Raw genomic sequence first — 21993 nt, forward strand, 5'->3', positions numbered from 1 at the left:
TTGGAATGAGGCGAGAGAGAGAGAGAGAGAGTGATAATGACTACTAAAAAGATAACGCATCGACCACCAACCCGGCAAAATAAGAAAAGGGCATGGATCAATGATCGAGGTGAACCGAAAAAAGATGAGATTGGATGAAAGCAAGAAAACCCAAGAGAAGAAGCGAGGCAAAAGCTATGGCGACTCTGTTTTTGACTGGCGGAGCTCGAATGGATGAAAACTGGGGGGGCTTCGAATTGTGCGAGAAGAAGAGAGAGAACGGACCTTGAATTTGGAAGAACGGTGTCAGATCAGAAGCCAATCCAAACAAATTCGAGGAAATGATTTCCGGGTGTTCGCGAGTTCGCGATTTGATTAAGGGGCAAGATTGGTTCTTGGTCCTCCTCGTACATACGTTGTTCTTGCTTCGCTCTGGTCCGAGAATATGTCCGCTCGCGTTTTCGGTGCGTGAGGAGAGCCACGATTGACAACACAAGCCAATCTAATGATAATAATAATAATTAGGATTATCAGCTGGCGAACACAGAATAATAAATAAGAAACAGATTTTGGGTAAACATAAATTTTCTCTTCAGAAGAAAATATGCGTGATTGAAGAGAAAATCGGTCGTTTCTAATCACAAAAGATGTGACACTATGAATATTATATTATATATATATATATATCGAGATTAAAGTAGGAGAGTGATATGATATGCGGACCTTCGTGGTAGGTGCAAGAATTGAAGGGTTTGGACACACTACCAAACGCTCGATGTTAGGGGTGTCCATGAGTCTCTAGGTCCCATGTACTTCAAAAGTTCATATGAGTACGTCATTTTGCCTCTCGAAAATAAATTTGAGTAATGGTCAATTTATTTGAAGGGAAACTATTTTCGAGAAATTGTTTTCTGACTTCTAGTGCTTGGATGACGGGAAACTAATCAATTATAAAAAAAGTTTTTCAGGAATTGAAAACAATAAATTTAGATTGAGCATACGTTTGTTTCACCGAAAACTTCACGATTAAGGAAAATTATTAATTTTACATTTATTTGGTAGTTTAGGAAAATTGATTTCATTTTTGTCAAAATGGGAAAACTTCATGATTAAGGAAAATTATTAATTTACATTTATTTGGTAGTTTAGGAAAATCGATTTCCTTTCTGTCATAATGGAGAGTCGCTTTTAGTGATCTAAGCTTTGTTATTTTCAATTCATATAAAACGTTTCGAGATCGATTAGTTTTCCGTCATCCAAATATCGAAAAGTAAAAAATAATTTCCTCAAAGCGGTTTTCTTTCTAACAAATGTACCTTGAAACTCATTTCAATATCTGTAAAGAGAGCTCCTCTTATTCATAAGGATCCACTGACCAATATAATCCCCGAAGTGCTAGGAAGAGGACAGCCTCGGCACCTAAAATCTTTATGGACGTCACCACACAGAAGTCATTGCTTTATGCAAAGCAAGAATCGACCCATCTCAATATCAAATGATCCCTTTCAGGATCAGCACTGCATTCATCACGGCGCTAAGCATAACATAAAACGTACACACGATATTCGTACAAGTATATTACAGGTAATACATCTAGTGACAGTGAGCTCGTCCTTATATTTACATCGGCATCTCTATATCTCAAGCTTCAACCGCCTTTGGATTGGCATCCGGACCGCCATTCGATTTGGCATGTTTAGCTTCGTAATCTTTTACAGCTGCCACGACGGCATCCTCGTCAAGCATGCTACAGTGCAACTTTACCGGTGGAAGGGCAAGATGTTTTGCGATTTCCCTGCAAAGGAAGTTGCAATCGCCTCGGAATCGGCCAAGGGCCAAGATGGAGCACAAGATCGAGACTCGACTACACATAGCTAGCTGCGGAAGATCATGAACAGAAAAGCAAATAAGATAATTTTCTATTCTAAAAGGCCTCCCAAGGAAACATTAAAAAAAATAAAAAATAAGGGGATAAAAAAAAAAATCATGCAATATTTCAATGGATAAGACAGTCCTCCATTTTTCTGCCTTTCACCCATTCAGTAGCTGAAAAGATGATAAAGAGAATTCAGTCATCAATAAGTGCAGAAAAACAACATAGCTTGACAAAATACAGACATTGCAAAAAAGGGTAAGACATATCGAGCTCGAAATAGATAGTATGTGCCTTCACTCCTAATTTCTGTACAGATATTTTCTTTCCATCTCACCATCTTATCTCGATGTAGAACAGCTTAGCCGTGATTATCTTGAAGAATGTGATCGTAATGCGCCGGAAATCTCCAGCTTTTCGATTAGGCTTTTTTTACTTTAGGCAATTTCGAATTATCAATATTTCGTTTGATTTTATTAGATAAGATTAGATTTGATTTGCTTTTGATGTTATCTTCATTAATTCAGATATCTTTAGGAGTCCTATCATTATAAAAGGACGTCCAAAGCTTTGTATTGGATATTATGAAATTGAATTGAATTCCAATCAAATCGTGAAAGAGTTTTCCAAGTTATCGCTTCTATCTCAAGGCCATTTGATATCGAGCGGTGTTTCTCCCGTGACGATGGTGAATAACGTGAATGTCAATCTCTCCGCCGCCGAGGGCCGTGGAAAGCGAGCCCATTACGCGGGCTGATTTCACCGGTTCGTGGATCAAACCGACGGAGGTTTCAAGAGATCCTTGATGCCATCCAAATGCTTGTCCACAAACCATGCGTACCCGGCTGCTCTTCCAGTGAGCGAATTCCCCGTCGTTCGTGATCCCGAAGATGCTATGGGGCGTGGAGGAATTCCCCCGACATAGGCGTCAAGACTATGTCGAGGATACGGAAGACAAAGACGATGATTTCCAAGAGATGCAAATTGTGTGGTGGTCGCCGATACTGTGGGATTCCAGGGAGGAGATGTTCGTGGGAATCGACGTCGGGAGGATATCGACGAGATCATGAGCAAGTATCAACTAAAGGTAGATCTCCTTACTTTCAATGGGAATTTGGATATTGAAGATTTCCTTGATTGGCTTTGGGAGGTCGAAAAATTCTTCGATATTTGGATATTGGATCGTGAAACTTGTGGCGCTGTTGAAGGTGAGCGACGACGTGAGGATTAGGATCGCCAAGTGAAACTTGTGGCGACAAGTTGAAGGGTGGCGTCCGACTTGGGGAAACTAATTGACGCGACATCGACAAGGCAAGGCTCTATTCGATCATGGGGTCAAATGAAACGAAGTTGAAGAAGAGGTTCCTCCCAATGGACTATGAGCAATCTGTTATTTCAGCAATTCCAATTGCCGACAATCGAATAGATCGGTCCAAGCTTATACTAAGAGTTCCTTCGACTCTCCGCTCGCAATAACCTGGATGAGTCCGAGGCACAACAAACCGCTAGGTACATTAATGGTTTGCGACTTAATATCCAGGATCGGGTTTCTTTGCATCGACTATTCTCTCGTCGAAGACGCCCAGGATATGGTGCGAAAAATTGAGGTGCAATTGGAGAGGACTAGCCCTAGTACTCGTGGTAGCAATTATTCGGGTCGTGGGTCATTCTGAGAAAGGAAGACTGACTGATGTTGCAAGTTCTTCTAGTCAACAAACACTTGATTCGAGCCGAGTTCCAGTGGTACTACCGGGATGCCTAAGGAAGCAAGAAACAATGCACTCCCAAGAACATCCATATGCCAAGTAACCGATCTCCCAATCGTAATACCCGAATCCAATGCCATGCGCCAACGATCAAGTGCTACAATGTAACGAATTTGGCCACGTAGCGATTGTCCTCATCGTAGAATGGCCAATATCGTTGAACATGACGAAGATGTGTATGAGGAAGATTGGGAAAATGAAGAAGAAGTGGGAGTGGAAGATGAAGTGGGCGAGCAAGTTAATTGTGTTGTGCGTCGTCTATTGCTTGCTCCGCGGACGTGAAGATACCCAATGGAATCGGCTTTTCCGCGCCATGTATCGTCAACGGCAAAGTATGCGATATCATTATTGACAGCGGAAGTTGCGAGAACATAGTGTCAAAGGCCTTGGTGGATCACTTGCAACTAAAGACGGAGCCGCATCACGCGCCCCTACACGATCGGGTGGATACGCAAGGGAGAGTAACTTAAGGTAAACCAATTATGCCGTTTACCTATTTCGATCGGGAAATCATATCAAGATACTATTGTCCGTGATGTTGTGGAGATTAATACGTGTCATGTTTCCTTGGGTCGGCCATGGCAATATGATGTTGATGCTACACACCGAGCTAGGAGAATACGTATTCTTTTGTGTGGCAAAAGGACTAAAATTACTTTGAGACCAAAGAGTAATTCCCCGAGATTGTGAAGAAGCGAATGCAGGTGGATTATAATGAACATCCGAAAGCGTGAAGGGATGTATATGATTGTGGACAAGGGCGACCAGCAAGTTGTGGTTCGTGTTCCCGACATTCTTAAGCCCTTATTAAAGGTATTCGTGATGTTATGCACGAGGATTTACCCGACGATTACCTCATTTGAGAGATATCCAAGATGAGATTGATTTTCTTCCAAGAGCTAGTCTTCCTAATTTGCCGCATTATCGGATGAATCCGAAGGAGAATCGATTCTACAGAGCAGGTGGGAGATCTCCTTCGAAAGGGCTTCTTGCGTGAAAGCAAAAGTCCATGTATCACGCCAAAGAAAGACGCACATGCGATGTGTCTGCCATTAACCTCACAAGATAGTTCATTCCACGACTTGCAAGAGAAGACGGCACGCATTTTCGAAGATAGACTTCGGCTGATAGCTCTATAGTCCGTTCGCATCCGTCCGGCGACGAATGGAAAACGAGCCTTCAAGACAAGTGCAGTGTTTGTATGAATGGCTTGTCATGCCGCTTTGGACTCACTAACACGCCTAGTACTTTCATGCGTTTGATGACTCGTGTTCTCAAACCTTTTCTTGGCAAGTTTGTGGTAGTTTTCTTTGATGATATACTCATATATAGTCCGGACGGGCGTCAACACATGGAGCACTTGAGGGATGTCCTACTAACCTTGCAGCAAAATAAATTGTTCATTAATCTGAAAAAGTGTAGTTTCATGACAGTAACGCCTCTTGTTTTTGGGTTTTGTTGTTGGCGCGGATGGACTTCACGTTGATGCGATAAGGTGGCCGTGATTCGCAATTGGCCAGTTCCAAAGAATGTTGGCGAGGCTCAAGTTTCCATGATCTTACAACATTCTATAGGCGTTTCATTCGAGATTTCATTATTATGGCCCCGATCACCGACTGTTTAAAGAAGGGCAAATTCCATTGGGGAGAAGAAGCTTCGCCGCTTTGCTCTTATAAAAGAAAACTCTCCACGCGCCCGTATTGATGCTCCCCGATTTTGAGAAAGTGTTCGAGCCGGGATCGTGATGCTTCCGCTGTCGGGATTGGCGCTGTCCTTTCCCAAGAAGGTAAGCCTATAGCCTTCTTTAGTGAAAAACTTAATGAAGTTCGCCGCCGTTGGTCGACATATGAGCGGGAATATTATGCCGCCGTGCGAGCTATAAAGCATTGGCAATCCTATCTTTATCAGGAATTTGTTCTTAACACCGATCATCGTGCTCTTAAATATATCAAGAGTCGAAGTACTTAAATCGAATGCATGCACGATGGGTTTCTTTTCCTGGAGCAATTTAATTTTGTGCTTCGTCACAAAGCAGCCATTTAAATAAAGTGGCAGATGCGCCGAGTCGACGTGTCGCGACACTCGTGACCATGCGCACCGATGTTGTCGGTTTTAATTACCTATGTTCTCTTTATCCCGAGGATGATGATTTTGGTGAGATATGGGAGAAGTGTTCAAACAGTTGTTATGGCGATATGATAATTCAAGAAAATTCTTGTTCTTTGGCAATAGATTATGCATTCCTCGTGGTTCCTTGCGTGAACAACTCATTCGAGAGCTTCATGGTGGTACTCTCGGCGGACATTTGGGGTGAGATAAAACTATAGCCTTGGTGGAGGAGCGGTACTATTGGCCTCAACTAAAGCGAGACGTGGGGCGATTTGTCAATAAATGCTACATTTGTCGGACCGCTAAGGGCCACTCTCTAACACCGGTCTTTATACCCCCTGCCTATTCCTTTGGGTCCTTGGGTAGACATATCGATGGACTTCGTGTTGGGACTTCCTCGCACCCAACGGAGTTTAGATTCTGTTTTCGTGGTGGTTGACCGGTTTTTCGAAGATGGCGCACTTCATCCCTTGTAAGAAAAATTAAGATGCTTCGCATGTGGCAAGTTTATTCTTTCATGAAGTAGTTCGTCTCCATGCCGTGTGCCGAAGACAATCACTTCCGATCGTGACACGAAATTTCGAGCCATTTTTGGCATACTTTATAGAGTTTGTTTGGGACCGATTTACAAGTATAGTAGTTCTTTTCATCCCCAAACGGATGGTCGACGGAAGTTGTGAATCGTACTATGGCGGATATCATTCGCCGCTCTACAAGTGATATGCCTAAGCAAATGGGACCTGTATCTTGCTCCCGCTGAGTTCGCCTTCAACAACTCGGTTAACCGCTCTACGGTACATCTCCCTTTCGTGTCGTTTATGGGCGTACACCACAAAGATACTCTAGATTTGGTTCCCTTGCCCAAGATTCCCGGCTATAGTGTCGGGCGGAGAATTTGGCGACCGAATTAATGAAGTCCAAGTCGCTGTTGCTAGTCCATTGGTCGCTTCTAATTCAAAGTATAAGGAGGATGCCGACAAACGGCGACGTTCGAAAATTTTTGAGGTAGGTGATGAGGTAATGGTTTTCTGCGAAAGGAGCGTTTTCCTATAGGTACTTATAATAAACTCGAAGCACAAGAAGATTGGTCCTTATCGCATCCCGAAGAAGATCAACGACAATGCCTATGTAGTTGACCTTCCCGTGATCTCAACATTTCCCTACATTTAATGTGGCAGACTTATTTGAGTATCATGCTCCCGATATACCCCTTTATCCTAATCATAACTCGAGGGCGAGTTTTCCAAGAGGGAGGGAATGATGTAGAACAGCTTAGCCTGTGATTATCTTGAAGAATGTGATCGCGTAATCGCGGAAATCTCTAGCTTTTCCGATTAGGCGCTTTTTTACTTTAGGCAATTTCGAATTATCAATATTTCGTTTGATTTTATTAGATGAGATTAGATTTGATTTTATTAGATAAGATTAGATTTGATTTGTTTTGATGTTATCTTCATTAATTCGGATATCTTTAGGAGTCCTATCATTATAAAAGGACGTCCAGCTTTGTATTCAAATATTATGAAATTGAATTGAATTCCAGTCAAATCGTGGAAGAGTTTTCCAAGATATCGCTTCTATCTGCGTCATTATCACAGTTCATTCCGTGCCCTGAATTTCAGCTAAAAAGCTCAGACTAAGTTCGAGAGATGTAAAATGTGATGAGCTTGTGCCTTCACTTCACCAGTCCACCACTTCGTTGGCCAATGTGAATGGTAAAATGGTATGATCTAACAGCACTTGAATAGGGAATCGATTTGATTCCTGGAATTCTAGAGAGCACGCACTGTTGAAAGAACCAGAGGAAAACCATTCGTTTGCTGTTCGAGGGAGCAATTCTGCGAAACGCGAAAATAGCCAAACCACATACCCTCGAATCGAATCTACTCACGTTGAATATCTTCAACTCCACCAGCCGGCATTGCCTCTTCCAAAAGAAAGGAAAAAAATTCCCACACAAAAATTTTAAAAAAAAAATCAAAAAAAAACCAAAATTCCCTTTTTTTTTCTCCCCCTCAACCGAAGAAACGCTCGATTATTCGTATTTACCGAACCAAAAGCATTTCTTCAGTCAATCACAAGTTGAGAACGAGGACGTGGAAGAGAAAAAAGATAATGCTGATAAGCAAAAGGTGGCTCACCAACAAAGGAAGAAGCGATGGCCGAAGGCCAAACCACACCCGAAAGTCTTGAAACGAGCACCGACGATCGTCCCGGACGCACCTTCGACGTTGATCTAAAGCTTCACGACGTCGCCGCACGCCGGCGCTCCGACCAGGCCCGTGCCGACTGCCTGGGTCGTCCTTCTCGAAGGATCCGATGTAGTGACGGTCGTCGCAGTGGTCGACAACGCTCTCGTGGTACGACCGTCGCAGGATCGTCGGCGGAGCCGCCCTCGCGGCGGTCCCGGTCAGCTCTTCTCCGGCGATCCTGAGCATCGTTGGGTTCGATTTGGAGAGAGCGATGGCGATGAGGGGAGTGAGGTTGGACTTTATAGGTTGCCGGGGGTGTGTGGACACGTGGCGGCAGCTCAGGGCAAAATGATCACGTGACGTATCGAAGCACCTGGGATCTATTTGGAGCCGTGTGATCCCAGGTAATCCGACGGCTGTTAAGGCGCACCATCCAAATGTTCCTCAAGAACGAATACCACGTAAATTATGACGTCACGTCCATTTTCAGTGCGAAAAATAACTCATTTTGTTTGTGTAACAAACGACGTCGTAGTACGCCTTGGGCGAAGCCATTGGTATGCCACGCCAACGTAGAGATCTGATCCCATTGCTGCAGCTAAAAACTTGAAATAAAAAACCCCACTGCTGTATCATCATAAGAATGAGCCCACAAACAAGATGGTCTGCCTTGTCAATCTAAGAATAGTCATGGGTTCATCATCTTTTACATTCAATTTTCGAAGATATGTGCAAACGGGCGAGCATTCTCGTCCGAGAGATATCTCGACTGCTTCAAGGATCGACCTTTGCCGCCGCGGATGCGTAGCTTACGCTGCTGTCTCTCGTGCTCTTGCACTGGCTCGACTGCTCGTATCGAAGGAACTTTATCTTTATCTTGGTAGAGCAGTTCATCAACATCTGATCACGAAAAGAAAGAGAGGAGATTAGACAAACCTTAAAACACCAACATCTATAGAAGGCAATACGAGGAGAACAACTTCACAACAAAATATAATAAAGTGTCTGTGCTGCCATGGACGAAACCGAAATCCCCGTGTCCATTACATTTTCGCTTGCAAGTACTAACGTCCTTAAAAGGGAGCCATCTCCAGTTCTAATATCTTCATATTAGAACTCGACTTATTGGATTCGTCCAGTTCAGTGTCCACACTGATTTTCAGGACAAAAAAGAGCTATACATACTTGTGATACTGCACGCTTGGAGTTGCTACTAGTTGAAGTTAGAAAGGGGGTGTATAAGCAAAAGAAATGATGCTCCCTGTCAAGATAGTCGACTTTTCATTACTCAGGCACTCTTGTGATTGAATGGATATAACCATAAGTCAGATATTAGTAGTAGACACCGGACAGTAATCGAGATTCAGAAGCGTAAATTTCACCTCGACCATAAATAGGTTTGGCCAGGGCATTTGACCAAACAAAATACCTGTCAGAGACGATTTATAGGCGATGCAGCATGACATGATACCATAAATTTATATGCAAATCTCACTCATGCCAAGCTCTATATGAAAGCAAAGTCGATTTCTTACAACAATCAATCAGACCTTTCTTTATGCAAACAGCTGTCAGATCAGCTAATTTGTTAAGGCATTCAAACAACGTCAAGATGATCTGAGGTCTTACATGTAGAAAAACACTAATCGGATGACGCCCACAAATTGTGTTGTGGTACTCATCTAGATACCGTTCGAAAGCATTTGGATCTCCAGTTTCTATTATATCCATCCCCGTCTTGTCCAAGGCCTCTATAGACTTGTATATATCCCCACATTTTCTGTTGTAGTGTGTGTAGCTGAAGCTGAAATAAACCGCAGGCAAAGATATGTCAAACGGAGAATCTCAACAAGCTCCCCAAAGGCCAAACGCAATGTAATCAGATCAGATTAAGATTTAGACCATCTATGGATAATTATTTCATGCTCTCGTGAGTAAAAGAAAAACGTAGCCACAGATATTGATTAAGTCCATCCTCAATCTTCCAAACACAAAAGATGAACACAGACAGCAGCAACAATGCATCTCCATCGCTTGTCAATTCAATGAAATCCTCTGTCAAAACCCCCCAATGAAGATACGTTGATGACAGATTGAATCAAACAACAAATCAAGGCCAAGCTCAGGCGGAAAGGGTCAGAAAGAACCGACTTTACCTAACCCCTCTGGCAAATCAATTGCCTTACTGATCCACGAAACAGCAACTTTAATCAGAACATCAACAACCAGTGATGCAAAATTTTTTAAAGCAAACTAGGCTAAAGAAGGAATAAAACCTGGCCAATTCTCCAGCTACACTACATATTTCTATGAACTGCATCCATGCCGCAAAGTTAAAGAATTAAACTTTACAGAGTCAAATTTGTTCACAAGTCATGATCGCAAAATGAACCTTTGGCATTGGTAATTGTACTCTTGCTGATTCCCCTTGTGACATTTTAGACTCTACATTGCAAAATATCTTCAACATAACTGAAAAGAACTTCAAGCTCCGACTTATAATAATTTCCCAATGAAAATAGCAAAATGCACCAAAGTGGATCAAATGTTCCCCTTTAAATGACTAGCAAATCTGAACCGCACATACCGTGTTCCCCAGTGACAAAAATCAGAGGATACTGAGAAAAAGTTGCTCGGATCATCTACATATTTGGCCAGCAATCGCCCATACATGGCCTCATTTTCGGGGTTAACAGCACCAACCATTATAGGTACTACTTTTACCGGGTGCCTGCATTATAACCACCAAACAGTTACCTTTAACAAAAAGAAGCAAGAATAGACAAAAGCAGCTTAATTAGTCTCAGAGGTAGTACCCCTCAAAGACTTTGGCAAGGTATGGCAAGTGCATTTCCATGCTGTGCTCGGCCTCATCAATTCGAAGATCCATCAGCTCAAATTTCCCAGTTGCTTTTAATTCCTCGATAACTGAAGTTAAGGTATAAAAAGGGTAACTTGAGGCATACATTTAGTTTCAAAATACCAATGGAAAATATCATCAAAACTCACATGCAATCAATTTCAATTTAAAGGAAACAGGAAGGCTTTCTTACACAGAGAGCACATCACAAGAATATATCGCGTCGTAAATCAGATCTTTTTAAACAGCAATGACTTTCTCGATCGGGACCAAACATCAGTTGAACAGATAAAATGAAAACAAAGCATGCAAGGTCTGCAATTCCAATATCGCATGTTCCTATGGGACAATCTTTCACCTGGACCAATTTTGTCATCTTCTCCACAGCCCACACTTCAGATTACAACATTACATCAGAGACGCAGGGAAAATCAATCTCCCTTGAAAGTTAAACTTTTCAAACATGACAAAACTAGCTTTACCTTCCAAATCGATGGGTAGGTCCCCAATAGGAGTCTTGTAAACAGTAGCTGTTGAAAGAGCACATTTGGGCGTGTAATAGTGATGAGATGGTCCAAGGAGGAATATCCTAGAACTGAAGTTATATATCAGTGAGATATTAGAAATAATACAAAATCTGTCGAGTGCTTTAAATTTTTTACTTTTCGTACACGTTTTAATTTTCTTGTATATCTCCTTCTGAGCATTTCTTTTAGGGGCGCCACAAGGTACTATTGCAATCAAATGGAATTGTTTGGTGGACAAAATTCTTCATTAACAAAGATAAGTAGCCATACATGCTTGTAGGATCTATATTTCCAAAAGCAAAAGCAGCAGCCCTTCCAGAATACGAATAACCTGCATGCCTGTACTCCAGGGCCATCGAGCAAGGTCGCAAACAATATGGAACAAAATAGCCAACGTTGAGGATAACCGATGTTAACATAACTGGATCAAGAGAAGAACCAAGATAAGGCTTCCACACTTACGGAGCGATCACGCCTCTTACATCAGGAGATTTTTCCAGGCCAGCTGCTCTAAGCCATCCCTCCAGCTCTTCGGCTAATTTCTTAGCTGATGATCATGCAAAAAAGATACTGTCACGATCAATGCGTTTGGACGAAAAATCAAGCAAATTCACTGACTATTCCAGTGCTTCTACATTTTATCATCCCATCGAGCTCCGCAAACAATACAATTAAAACACTCGTTTTTAGTTGGCGAGGCTAACTAAATTTCTCGAGGGAGACCCCAGAGAAGAACATCCCCTAAAGGCAGTCGCTAAATGAAGCTAATTTCTCGCTTCGAAAGCCACACAACACCGATGAACATCCCATCTTAAAATCATCGAATCATTCAAAGTCCCAGAAAGAAAAAACCAACGAGCAACCCATTTGCACCGATGTTTTGATCGACAGTCGAGTTTTGTTTCGGCCTCCGGAGCCGTTTCGTTATCTGGGGGAATGCCCTGTCCGTCTGTACAGATTTTCCGATTCACGACTTCCTCACAATCAAGAAACGGAAAGAGAAAAAAAAAAGGGGAACAAGCGAGAATAGCGCAGCCATTCTTAGACAAAGAAAAAAGCCTCAAGAAACCTTCGCCCTTCATCGATCACCGGGGGAAAAGCGCGAGCTTTGGGAATTCGAAAGCGAGAAGGTAAAGGTAAGCAATCGGTGGTGGCGGGGCGACTCACGGTTGTCGGTGTACCATGAGCCGGCGTGCGACGCCCTCCTGATTTTCTCCATGGTTTCCGAGAAAACTCAAGAAGGCGAGGATCGAGCACCGGAGTCCAAAGAAACCCTAAACTCGGCGAGCTGCTCGTCGTCGTCGTCGTCGTCGTCGCCGCCGTCGCCGCCGCTGTCGCCGTGCGTGCTCGAAGCTCTCGGCGACGAAGTGAAGAAGGAAGTGCTGCGAAATAATGGTGGTGGTGGTGGCGGTGGCGTCAAGATCGCCGCAACCAAAAGATTCCAAGGACTTGACGGTGCCGCGGCTTTTGCTTGCACACGTTGCTCGGCATCGCCGTCGACTTAACGGTAACCGCCGTTTCGAATGCAGCGAACCCTCCTTCTGGACTATTTCCTTTTTGCTTAGAAAAACCGTTGGACAATCTACTTTAATTTGATTCAACGTATACTTTTTAATTTTTCAATATAACATCGTATATAAAAATATTTCAATGTAATTTATTTAGTTGATTCAGGAATTATATTGAATATATATCAAATGTCCAAACTATCGAACGTTTATCAAAAATCGCATTAAACATGTAGAATCCAAATTCATGGACTACATGAAACAGACTATTGTATGCAATTTCGAATTGGGCCGATAGATTCTAAGTTGTTCCTGAAATAATAATTTGAACCAATTAAGCACATCATCTAAATGGATCGCATTAAATATTAGGGTCAAAATTTAGGGCCGTTTGCCACGTTATCCCTTAATAATAATTTGGGAGCAGTTGGGTAACGGCGTTCTTGTCACGCAATAATCACTGCCCTTCCTCTGTGTGCCTCTCTCTGTCTCTGCCTCTCTGTCTCTCTGTCTCTCGCGCGCGCAGCAGAATCAACTTCCAGGTTCCACCCGTGCGGAGCGGGAGCGGGATGAGGCCAGCGATCGTGTTGTTCGGGGATTCGATAACGCAGCAATCTTTCCAGCCGGGCGGATGGGGTGCCGCTCTCGCCGACGCTTACTCTCGCCAGGTTTCCGCATCCTCCTGTGTCCTTACTTCCTTCTCTCCCTTGATCCATCGACATCGAGATCTCGCGTTTCGATGAACATTCGTCAATGTTGTTGTTTTTTTGTTTGTCTGTTTTTTTTTTGGGGCTGTGGTCGATTCTCAGAGGGTGATTTGTTTTTCTTGGTGCCGTGCAGGCGGATATAGTCCTCCGTGGATACGGCGGGTACAACACCCGATGGGCTCTCTTCTTGCTGCACCACATTTTCCCCCTGGTGCGTGAATTCTTCCCCTTTCTTTGTGAGCACAAATCATTCCTTTCTGGGTGATTTCCCTTTTGTCGTTTCTTGGACCGTTGGCGGGTTCTTGATTCTCGCTCTGACGTCTGTTTTGGTTGTCGATTGCAAATGAAAGACTTTACAGAATTGACGATTCCGAGTCGACAAATGTTGTTTGGGATATCTAGTAGATCTTGCTAAGGATGTTGACGATGATACAATCCTTAGCAGTTCGGGTTGAGGATTTGGTGAAGTGGGTGTGAAAAAATGTTGAACATGATGGTTAAAATCTTTTCGAGGGTTTAAGACGAGAGATGGATGGTTACTAGATTGGGGGAGGTAAAGTTTTGACTATATGCTACGGTAATTGCAGGCAGGAGAATAATTAGCTAGTTAGGAAGCCAGATGTTGGCCATAAATTCAATGGGGACTTTGATTGTGTCCCCTAGATGTGGTGGTTTGCCCTTCAATACCTTCAGGGGTATTAGTATATGTATTGGAAGTAGCATCTCCTCCATACATTCTTATCTTACTGGCAATATTGTATAAAACGGGAAAGAGGTCATAAAAGACAGTCATGTTCTGTTGCAACAGGTAGGAATAGGGAAGTTTCATTGTTTGTCTATGGCATTACACGTTGGGGGATCTTTAGAGTTTCTGGCTAGTTAGATTGGGCCTTGCAATTTCATGGAGAAGGGCATCTTCTTTAGCTTCTTGTCTATGGATACGACCATTAGGAGGAGAAAAACTGCATCAGATGGACTGCTGTCTTCTATGTTGGTGGGCTGGCTATTCTAAGCATGGGAAATGACTTGAAATGGGATAGGCAAATGCGAGGCCAAGAGGATTTGAAAATGTTAATTCTTACTTTGGAACCATGTGAAATGTGACCCATGTCAACTCTTTCAAAAGATCATTCTTGTGGGTCAAAACATGGTTCAACATTTTGTACCTTGAGACTAGATCATGGGGAAAGCTCAAATCATAGTTTGCCAGACTGCAGCTGAAAAGCTGCAACCTTAGGAAGATGGCATGTACATCATGTTTGATAATCATATCAAACAGTTTAGATGTTTAGAGGTGTATTTTCTATTTTCACTCATCAAACATAACCTGAACATGTATTTCATGTGACTGACTCTGTAGGACTCTTCAAAGCCTCCAGTAGCCGCCACAATATTTTTTGGGGCAAATGATGCAGCTCTTTCAGGAAGAACTAGTGAACATCAACATGTGCCTGTCGATGAATACAAGGAGAACCTCAAGAAGATCGTTCATCACCTCAAGGTTCAGGATCACATCGATTTAGTTGAGCTGTTAAAAGTAGAAATGTCGTTTTAAGTTCTCCCCATTGCATGACTAGTGCGTATCTAGAATTTTTGCATCTTAGTTTCGATCCTTATTGGAGAATCGGAGTTATGTGATCCACACTTCATCACCGATGATGAACTTGCTTGGTTCGGTAATTGCCAGTCAAACCTCGAAACGGTCATTCTACAACCTTACACGGAAAGATTTGAGCTTTGTGATGTACAGGCCATGCTCTGCAGATATTTTTGCCTGTCTTAGTATTTGGAAGCTACAAGTTAACTCTCTCCTTTTCCATCTCAGAAAAGTTCCCCCACAATGTTAATTGTGCTTATTACCCCACCACCAGTTGACGAGGAAGGACGTAATGAATATGCCAGGTATACGCTTCTCCTTTATTGCAGTATAAAAATTTGTTCCGGCACAGCATGATACAGCTTGACACTTTTGCTTTTCCTTCTGTGTAATCTTAGTTGCTTCTTTACCTTCCTTATGCTCAAAATTCGTCGAACTTGCATGGACAAGTACAACACTTCCTTTTCTTCTAAAATTTTATGAGGTCCATGACTTTTCTAACCATTGCGCCGTTTCACATTCTGAGTGAAGTCACTGTCTGATTGTGTGCTCATAATCTGTAGTCGTTCCTCTGTGGAAGAACTTTACCTTTGCAATCAGAAGAAAGGAACATTGTGAAGGTTTTTTTCTCTTTAATCTAGATGTTCAAACATATCTAGGCGCCTAGGAATTGATTAATCATCCTGTATCTCCTCGGTTTTGATTGCCATGTATAACATAATTGTAGATGAACTTCTTACATTGTGAAACAGATCATTGCACGGCAAGAGTGCTAGAGAGCTGCCAGAAAGGACTAACGAAGTGACTGGAACTTACGCGCAGCAGTGCGTTCAGTTAGCCAACGAACTGGGGGTCCGCACAATCGATGTATGGTCCAAGATGCAGGAAACCGAGGGGTGGCAGAAAAAGTTTTTGAGGTTGGTCATATTCTTAAAACATCTAGAAGTGGTGTAACAAAACTTTCCTAGTTTTACTTAATAAAGGTTCCGGCTTTTCTTATCCTGAAATCCGCATCCCAGACACTTGCATTGTCGGATTGCTTCTTGAATCTTAAGTTCTAAATCTTTTCCCTGTACATTAATTCCTTTACAGTGACGGGCTGCACCTGACGCCAGAAGGCAACGCAGTGGTTTACCAAGAAGTCGTCCGGGTGTTCAGTGAAGCTTGGCTTCATGCCGAAGAAATGCCCTACGATTTCCCTCACCACTCGGAAATCGACGGAAGCAATCCTAAGAAAGCTTTTGAGCAAAGGTGCCTTTAGCATCAAGTGACTCGGATGGTTCATCTTTTTCTCATCTTCTAATTAAACATATCATGCTCCCCTCTCACTCAGCACCATACAGCACAATAATGGATGGTTCTTTTTCTTTATTTATTTTTCCTCCTTTGGCATGTTATAGTCATTATGACATTGTATTGCCGGTTCCTTTTGATTCATTGACCCGGAAATATTCGTTCTTTAGGATCGTTTCCTAAAGAGACTGTTACAGTTAGAAGTTGCACGGACCCCTTGCTAATGCACCGTGAAGAATATAGCACTGCTAGTGCATTCCTCCCTTTTTGAAGAAATTTTCTCAGGAAAAGGGTCGCTCAACTGAAATTTATCACATGCAATTAGTATCGCATGCCGATTACTAATGATAATGAATTATTACTAACCTCTGAAAGAATAACCAGCTGATCGGTTCGCCAAGGTACCAATTTTATTAAACTTCATTGATCAACTTGTTCCAACGAATTCTTTGATATCAAATGGCAAATACCCATTATGGATGGGTTTCACGATTTTCAAAGCTCGATGCTATAGAAAAAGATCGAGAACTCAAGGTGCTTTGCCATTGCCGACCAATCGGGGTACAATTATTTAGTTTTGCAAAAGAATAAACCTCGTGCAAAGTAGAAGCAAATAGCAAATTCTGCCAGACCTACAAGCAAATTGATTGCTGTGGCAAGATAAACCTGATCTAAATTCCAGATCTACAAGCCAACAGTTTTTCCCAAACTGACTTCATGCCGTCTTTGGCTTCGGCTTAATCCTCTTCACTCTGGAGTAAAGGAAAACCCCGGCGAGGGCAATGCCAGTGCCTGCATCAGTGAACAAGAAAATGTCAGCGGTTATATGGATTCGAATCGCGCAGCAAACAGAAATGCAAACAAACAGAATAATTAATGCTAAACAAAAGTCACGGTTTCAATGAAAGCAGCAAAATCAAGGGCGAGGGAACAATTCCCACAGTACCTATAGAATTGATGGGGGAAACTGGCGTTCGGAAGAAAACAACAGAACTGATAATCACTACAACCCGCTTCACACAATTACCAACAGAATGGGTGATAGGAGATACTCTCTGTAAAATCATATAGGAGACCTGCATAATTCCACCAAGAGAAGTCAGTGTCATCATCGTATATAACACGAGTGTGTAGGTTGGGCTCCTCGGGAAGGATGGGTTAAATGGACTTCCGTCGCTTATTGCATGTAAATATTGTTGCTATACCAGATGCCATGTGTTCCGACGAGCCGAGATGCTATATCACAAAACCTAGTATCTGTTATCTGACAGAATCGCCTATGTAGAGAACATCGCATAAACACAGCACTTATGCACAGATAGACATAATGTCATTTACCAGTGAGTCTAGCAAGATTATCTAGACTTTTTCTAAAAGCTATCTTGCTAGAGTACAAAACCCTAAAGGAAAAGGCACATCCTTTTGAGATCAAAAGAAAGTAACCAACAAAGAGCTCATAAATTAAGGCATATAGCTCAAGATACTAGCAAGACAAACAAGAGCTTCACTTCCTAATTGCTTCAATCTAATTGAGCATCCCGTGCTCTCAAGCATTCCATTAGAGCACGGTTACCACTCTCAAGACTCGACAGTCTTTGCTTAGTGTTTACTTAAATCTCGAAAATCTAGCCCATCAAAATACTCAGATTTGAATTCCATTCAAGATCCAGGTTCAGCGACAAGTATTTTATAAGAGTAACAAAGTAATGATGGACTCACCTGCTGATAAGCATGGAAGCAAAGGGCAGCCAGTAAAGACCTGACCAATACTTGTTTAACATTCAATCCACTCTTTGCCTGTTGCACGAGATGATAAAACACATGAACCAAGATCCACTACAAAAGTAAACATAACCGCTAGAAGCAGTGAGTTTTATTATTCTTCAGGGAACACTTACGGCCAATTCAAAGTAGCCCGGAGTAAATTTGAAACCTTCCATGTAACATGCCGCAGGGAATACTAGAATAAACGACATGACTGTTATAATTGAGAAGAGAGTGATGTTGTCCACTGATTCCTGCCAATACAAAATATCTAGAACAATCAGACATTCTTTTCTTCTTCTAAAGCAAATTTACAAGCATTAGCGCATGGATAATGATCTAACAAAGCAAAAAATGGGGACAATGGTACTATTACTTTGATTTTTTGTCAAATGGTACTTGACTAAATCAATCAGATGCACAATGTCAATGTGCAGAACCGAGACTACAACCTGGAGATTCTCAAAAAGATAAAAGAGTCAGGATGGATTACCTCTTTCTTGACCATCACTTTTTTGCTAAGGACATTTCGAGATTGATTGGACAGATTTGAAGCCATTGCACTCCAAAACCCCGCCCTTCAGAATCAGGAAACCAGGTCACAAATATTGAAAAGAAAAGGGTATCGTAGTACCGCAGAAAAAATTTCACATTTCTCATTACACACAAAACCATATTGTCCTAGTTAACTCATCTTCATCTGTATTTAATCTAACAAATCCATTTGCATTCAAAATTTACCAGTTAAAAGAGGCCTCAGTCATGGATGCTAATCCAACTCCACCAACAATTGGTAGCAGGGAACCAACAACCCAGAGAGTTGGCATCTGCAGAATTCAGGGGATGTCAGAATAAAGGACCCCTGAGAACGGACCACAAAATCACAAGTCACTGAATGAAAACCTGAAAGGTAAGACCTAAATCTCAAAGAGAAAGCGCACCTCTCCGAGAAACATTGCAGACAGGACAACCGAGAAGAAGGGCTCCATAGCCTTGATTGTATGAGTGAAGGAAACAGCTACTTTTCCAAGACTCATGTTAGTGAAGAGATTACCCAATAAGTGTACCACTGCCAGCGGGACAATTGCCATAAGCTGTTAATAGGAAAGTCATGGCAGGAATGAGAGCAAACAAAAAATTTGAACGTGAGGAGGAAAAACTGTGGACTTGCAAAGTTGCAATTGCATGGCAAGGTACCTGTGAACGACTGAGTTTTGGCCTTTTGTAGAGATTAAATGTCCACATGAACAGAACAAGGACAGACCCTACAGCAAACTGTACCATAGTGATGGTTGCTGGGTAGTGGTAAACCTTTAGAACCTGTAGCGAGTAATATTGTCAGATTTCTCTTTCCCAAACCATTCAAACAGCAAAGTGCTTCCAAAAGCAATTTCCGTGGCCACCATCTAACATGATCTGCCAGCTTACGCAGCCAAATTGAAAGGGATGATGCTGGTCTCAAGGCATTTCACCCTAGGAAAGCTATCAAATAGTTTCATTATATGCACGAGCGATCACCAGAGTTTAAATTACGACAAATAGTTCATCATATGTGGATGGTATTGGTCCTATGATATCCGTAATCTACAAACATGTCTAGAAAGTTAATAACGAAATAATGGAATTGCTAACATCAAATTACTAACACAGTTGAAGAATGACCCATCACCCATTAACATTGTCCATTGTAAAAATCCGTCCTTTAGCTCGGGATTTGTAGAATTTTCATCTATATATATAATGAGTAAAATGTCGGGTCCTTGAAGCGACCCTTCGGCTTCATCGGGTGAAGATCCTTATTGCTTATGTAACAGAACTCAAGAGATTCCACAATTATTGGACAAATCTAACCAGCTAAAGTCACGGTCAGAGATATCTGACGAGGAAACAGCTACAGTAATCAAAGTACCGGAGCACGTGATTGCTCGGTCTGTCCAAAAATTACACGATCGCCATAGAAATAATGAAGGTAGTCCGGAGCAGTCAGCACGGAACGCAGTAAACAAAGATCCAAAAAAGTGCCAAGCAAGCATCGAAACTACGAGGATAAACCAATGACAAGCACAGCGACGATGAATGAAACAGTACATGCTCGACGACGATTCAAAAAAAAAAAAAATTAGAACGAAAGAAGCAAAGTCACGAAAGAGGAGGACCTGCTTATTATAGATGTTGAAGTAGATGTTGAAGAGGTACCAGAGCCCAAACAGCAGCCCCAGCTCCAGCGTCTTCCTCATGCCCCCCGGCTTCTCCCCGTCGCCGGCGGCCTCAGGGACCGACGCCGCCCCGACCTCGGAACGGCTCCTCCGGCGGTCGCAACCGAGACCGCGCGCGCCACTCCACGGCCAGAGCCTCGAAGAAGATGAGGAGGTGGAGGAGGAAGGAGGAGGAGGAGAGGGAGAAGGAGAAGCGGAGGACCAGTGCACCGAGGGGACGTCATCGGGGGAGGAGGAGGCGGCGGCGGCGAAGGCGGCGAAGGCGGAGGAGGGAGAGAGGCGGGCGGGATCGAAGCCGAGACCGGAGCGACGGCCGTGGAGCGGCGGCGACCGGAGGCGGAGGGGGGAGAGGGCGGCGAGCGCGGTGCTCTGCATTTTCAAAGAGGGAGAGAGAGGAGCACACGTCAGCGGAGGTTGGTGTGATGGGTGGCGAGAGAGAGAGAGAGAGAGAGAGGGGTGTAGTGGTGATGACAAAATATTTTTTATTTTTTATTTTTTATTTTTTGGGGTGGAAGATGACAAAATTGGAAAATGCGGAATATTCATGCTTTCCCTTTTTATTAATTCTTTGTCGTTTTCTGGGATATTTTATGCGGGCGTTGGCGGCCCCCCTAAATTGGAGATTGAATAACATTTTAATTAATTTCATCGGATGAATTCAAAAGCAAAACGGTGACTCACTACAACTACAGTCCCGTCCAGATTCATGCTGCCCAAATTAGGAATCCGTCGCGTGCTTAGAGCGAGAGAGCCGGCGCGCTCCGTCTGATTCGCGTGAAAATATTTTCCAAATAATACATTTTTCATGAATATATTTTCCTTAAAAATATACGATTTGGAAATTATATGGTTTAAAAAATATTTTTCTTGAAAATGTATCGTTTGGAAAATATATGTTTTCTCAGTCATCCATTTTCCAGACGGAGCCTAAAAGTCATTTATTGTTGCCCCAAGAGAGAGTAAGGTCGAACTCGACCTAATGCGGTCCAAAGCATACGGAATCTCTAATCAGAAGTTAGGCAATGATGGTTCGATGCACGTTTAATTTCCGCCCAGAAAGAGAACCGCTCTGAATGACGGATAGTCGAAAATGTGACTTCTCCGACGACTAGCTCCGGCTCCAAAGTTACTCAAATCGTCGATTGAATGTCCAAGTACAATGCACGGGACAAGAGGTATGTGAAGGCAGCCGAGGTAGACCGGATGGCTCAAAAGCGGCACGACATGGAAACACACACATCCGTTCCACTTTCCAAGCAAGTTCTATGGTCCCGCGAGTGCTTTCCCGAACCAGAAGGGGACAATCTAAGTCCCGTCAGATCCGGTTTAAAAAGTACAACTGGGTTACCGGGCAAGATCGATTTCCGGTCATTACTCGTGGACGTTACGAAAAATTAAAAAATGTTGCGGACTCGAAGGTGACAAAACTTGCATTCGAATAAGAAAAGTCACGATGCGCACGACAAATTAGTGAATCAATAGTTGCGAAAATTTATGAAGGGCAAAGAAAAGTTACGATGGTTTAGGTATTTTACAAACAATTGAACAAGAAACTTACTATTAGCTTAGGTAGATTACTAATGTTTATGAATTTTAGGACCT

General features: G+C 42.7%; 3 protein-coding genes and 1 pseudogene across 4 annotated transcripts; 1 reads left to right on the forward strand and 3 right to left on the reverse strand.

Moving 5' to 3' along the window:
• Positions 1–1468: 1468 nt before the first annotated feature.
• On the reverse strand, positions 1469–8372 carry LOC115694292 (iron-sulfur cluster assembly protein 1-like; annotated as a pseudogene).
• A 140-nt stretch (positions 8373–8512) lies between these two features.
• On the reverse strand, positions 8513–12655 carry LOC115694279 (uncharacterized). The gene is made up of 8 exons (XM_056314903.1): positions 12474–12655; positions 11769–11853; positions 11577–11645; positions 11262–11374; positions 10736–10847; positions 10507–10650; positions 9549–9723; positions 8513–8819 (listed from the first exon to the last, which is right to left on the reverse strand). The coding sequence occupies exons 1-8, from the start codon at positions 12523–12525 to the stop codon at positions 8694–8696; spliced, it is 876 nt and encodes a 291-aa protein (XP_056170878.1). The 5' UTR covers positions 12526–12655; the 3' UTR covers positions 8513–8693.
• Positions 12656–13326: 671 nt separating this feature from the next.
• On the forward strand, positions 13327–16607 carry LOC115662526 (GDSL esterase/lipase At5g62930). Of its 2 annotated transcripts, XM_030584668.2 has the most exons (6): positions 13327–13482; positions 13655–13732; positions 14882–15022; positions 15347–15423; positions 15871–16035; positions 16211–16607. In XM_030584668.2, the coding sequence occupies exons 1-6, from the start codon at positions 13384–13386 to the stop codon at positions 16377–16379; spliced, it is 729 nt and encodes a 242-aa protein (XP_030440528.2). In that variant the 5' UTR covers positions 13327–13383; the 3' UTR covers positions 16380–16607. The 2 variants fall into 2 exon arrangements, with proteins under 2 accessions (XP_030440528.2, XP_056170754.1); XM_056314779.1 differs by lacking the exon at positions 13655–13732 and having other exon boundaries at positions 13333–13482.
• Positions 16608–16934: 327 nt separating this feature from the next.
• LOC115690802 (triose phosphate/phosphate translocator, non-green plastid, chloroplastic-like) lies at positions 16935–20842 on the reverse strand. Its single transcript, XM_030617282.2, has 9 exons — positions 20332–20842; positions 19373–19495; positions 19117–19269; positions 18917–19002; positions 18669–18753; positions 18310–18429; positions 18131–18208; positions 17358–17487; positions 16935–17203 (listed from the first exon to the last, which is right to left on the reverse strand). The coding sequence occupies exons 1-9, from the start codon at positions 20764–20766 to the stop codon at positions 17127–17129; spliced, it is 1287 nt and encodes a 428-aa protein (XP_030473142.2). The 5' UTR covers positions 20767–20842; the 3' UTR covers positions 16935–17126.
• Between the last annotated feature and the right edge of the window lie 1151 nt (positions 20843–21993).

Source organism: Syzygium oleosum, unplaced genomic scaffold (assembly GCF_021117445.2).
Source record: "Syzygium oleosum isolate NSW1041296 unplaced genomic scaffold, Sole_v2.1 Sole_v2.09, whole genome shotgun sequence".
Taxonomy (NCBI): domain Eukaryota; kingdom Viridiplantae; phylum Streptophyta; class Magnoliopsida; order Myrtales; family Myrtaceae; genus Syzygium; species Syzygium oleosum.